At 64.5% G+C, this 1,926-nt stretch overlaps 1 protein-coding gene across 5 annotated transcripts in view; it reads left to right on the forward strand.

Annotated features, from left to right (window-relative positions):
- LOC107096020 (arf-GAP with GTPase, ANK repeat and PH domain-containing protein 1-like) overlaps positions 1-1,926 on the forward strand; it is a 91,294-nt gene that overhangs the window by 18,033 nt on the left and 71,335 nt on the right. Inside the window, exons 1-2 of one of the 5 annotated variants that reach the window (XM_015392467.1) lie at positions 20-726; positions 757-1,393. The exons of 3 other annotated variants lie outside the window; for them this stretch is intronic. In XM_015392467.1, the coding sequence (XP_015247953.1) occupies positions 388-726; positions 757-1,393 (976 nt within the window). In that variant the 5' untranslated portion in view covers positions 20-387. Of the gene's footprint in view, positions 1-19; positions 1,394-1,926 lie in introns of those variants that run through there. One more of the 5 variants, XM_015392466.1, reaches the window with a different exon arrangement.

Here is a 1,926-nt window from a genome sequence, read left to right on the forward strand (position 1 = left end):
TCAGGCAGAGCAGCTCAGACTGCAGCAGGACTCCGTAGCTCCCGGTCGGCTCCTTTCTCCGTCTGTCAGGACGAGACGAGCTCTGAGAGCTCAGCTTTGGTCTCAGGTGAAGTGGGAGGCGGGGGAGGAGGAGGAGGGCCTCCGCCCCGGAGCTCTGAGGGAGGAGATGAGAGCACAATGGGAGCAGGAGGTCTGGGTGGCTGCTCTGTGACATGGAAACGCTGCTGGATGAGCTCCGATAGGAGAGCGGCTCCTCTGGGATGAGCTGGGAATGTGCTTCCTGTGAGGAACATCTGGAATACTGAGAGGAGAACAGGAGGAGAACGGAGGAGGAGAACAGAGGAGGAGAACCGGGAAGAGGAGAACAGCAGCCGGGTCGGTGTGGGGATGTTCCTGCTGGAGCAGATGGAGACAGGAACTCCTCAGAGGAAGACCGTCTACAGGATCTCCCTGACGCTGGTGAAGAGGGAGAGTCTGGATGAACCCAGGGGGGAGGAGGAGGGGGGCCCCCCACTGGGGGCCGTCAGGAGGGAGGGGGGTTTGTTGGAGCAGCTGAAGGAGGCGGAGGACGAGTCTGAGGGTCTGAGTGGATCCCATGGCTTCATGAGGAGATTCAGGACGTTCAGCACCGGCCAGCTGGAGCTGGGCCGCATCAGGAGGTGCAGGAGGAGCCAGAGGGAGGAGCCCGGGGGGAAGGAGCCCGGGGGGAAGGAGCCCGGGGGGAAGGAGCCCGGGGGGAAGGAGACCGGAGGGAAGGAGCCTGTCAAGACTGAGACCGCTGCTGCCAAGGTTAGGAGGCTCCTGAAGGCCCGCAGCATGGAGGAGAGGAGCCCCCCTCCAGGGACCAATGGGGCCCCCTCTCCCCCCTGGAAGCCGGGGCTCCTGCAGCGCAGCTTCAGCTTCAGTTTCAGAACCAGGATCAGCGGAGAGCTGCTGCGTCTGAGGGCCCTGTCCAGACAGAGGCACCACAGCAGCTCCGACTGCATCGCCGGGCCCCCCGCCGGGGCCCCCGCCGGGCCCCCGACCCCCACAACCCGCCGCCACAGCCGGGAAAAGAGCCGCACCCTGGAGGTGGGCGCCGTCCTCAACCGGACCGACTCCCTGACCGAGTTAAGCCGTCGGGAGAGGGCCCGGGGCCACAAGAACCGGACCCTGGACAACAGCGACCTGCTGCGGCTGAGGGCCGAGGGAGAGGGGGGGGCCCTGCTGCGGGGGGGCGGGGGCCGCTCCAGCGAGAGGCGTCTGGGTCGCTTCTTCAGCGGGATCTTCTCCAGGAGGGACGGCGGGGCCAGTCCGGCCGGGAGCCCCGGCTTTGGGCGGTCCCTGAGGCGCAGCAGGAGGACGGCGTCCTCGCAGTCCAGCACGGATAGCGTGAACGGAACCGGCGCCGACGGTAACCGCACCACACACAGAACCTGCAGCTCTGCTCCGCTGCAGAACCGGGCCGCGGGGCGGAGCGCCGACCGCTGAGCAAACATCCTGTTTCCATCCAGGGTGGAAAACCTGACCCGGTTCTGATGGCGCATCGTCCCACCGATTACCAGCAGAGGTTCTGACCCGGTCCGTTTATCCTCAGCTACCCGCTTCTGTTCTGAGGTTCTGACCTGGTTCTAGCAGACAGGAAGTGTTCCTAGAGCTGATGGTTCTCTGGGAACTGTAGGTCTGAGGTTCTGAGGTTCTGACCCGGCTTAGCTGTCTCTGATTTTTTCCTGTTAGAATTGAACTCTGATCATTTCCTCACGTTGCGCCGCTGATGGTGTCGGAGGGCCGTTAGTTTGGACCGGTTCTGGACCGGTTCTGCTGAGTTCCCTCAGGTGGAGCTCCTGGAGGTGGACTGACAGGTCTGAGGGAGGTGCATGAGGAGGAGGTCCTCCACATTGCTGGGATTCCTGGGCAGCTCTAAGCCCAGACACCTGGGGGGGGGGG

The sequence above is a fragment of the Cyprinodon variegatus genome, unplaced genomic scaffold, assembly GCF_000732505.1.
Source record: "Cyprinodon variegatus isolate N-32 unplaced genomic scaffold, C_variegatus-1.0 Scaffold592, whole genome shotgun sequence".
Taxonomy (NCBI): domain Eukaryota; kingdom Metazoa; phylum Chordata; class Actinopteri; order Cyprinodontiformes; family Cyprinodontidae; genus Cyprinodon; species Cyprinodon variegatus.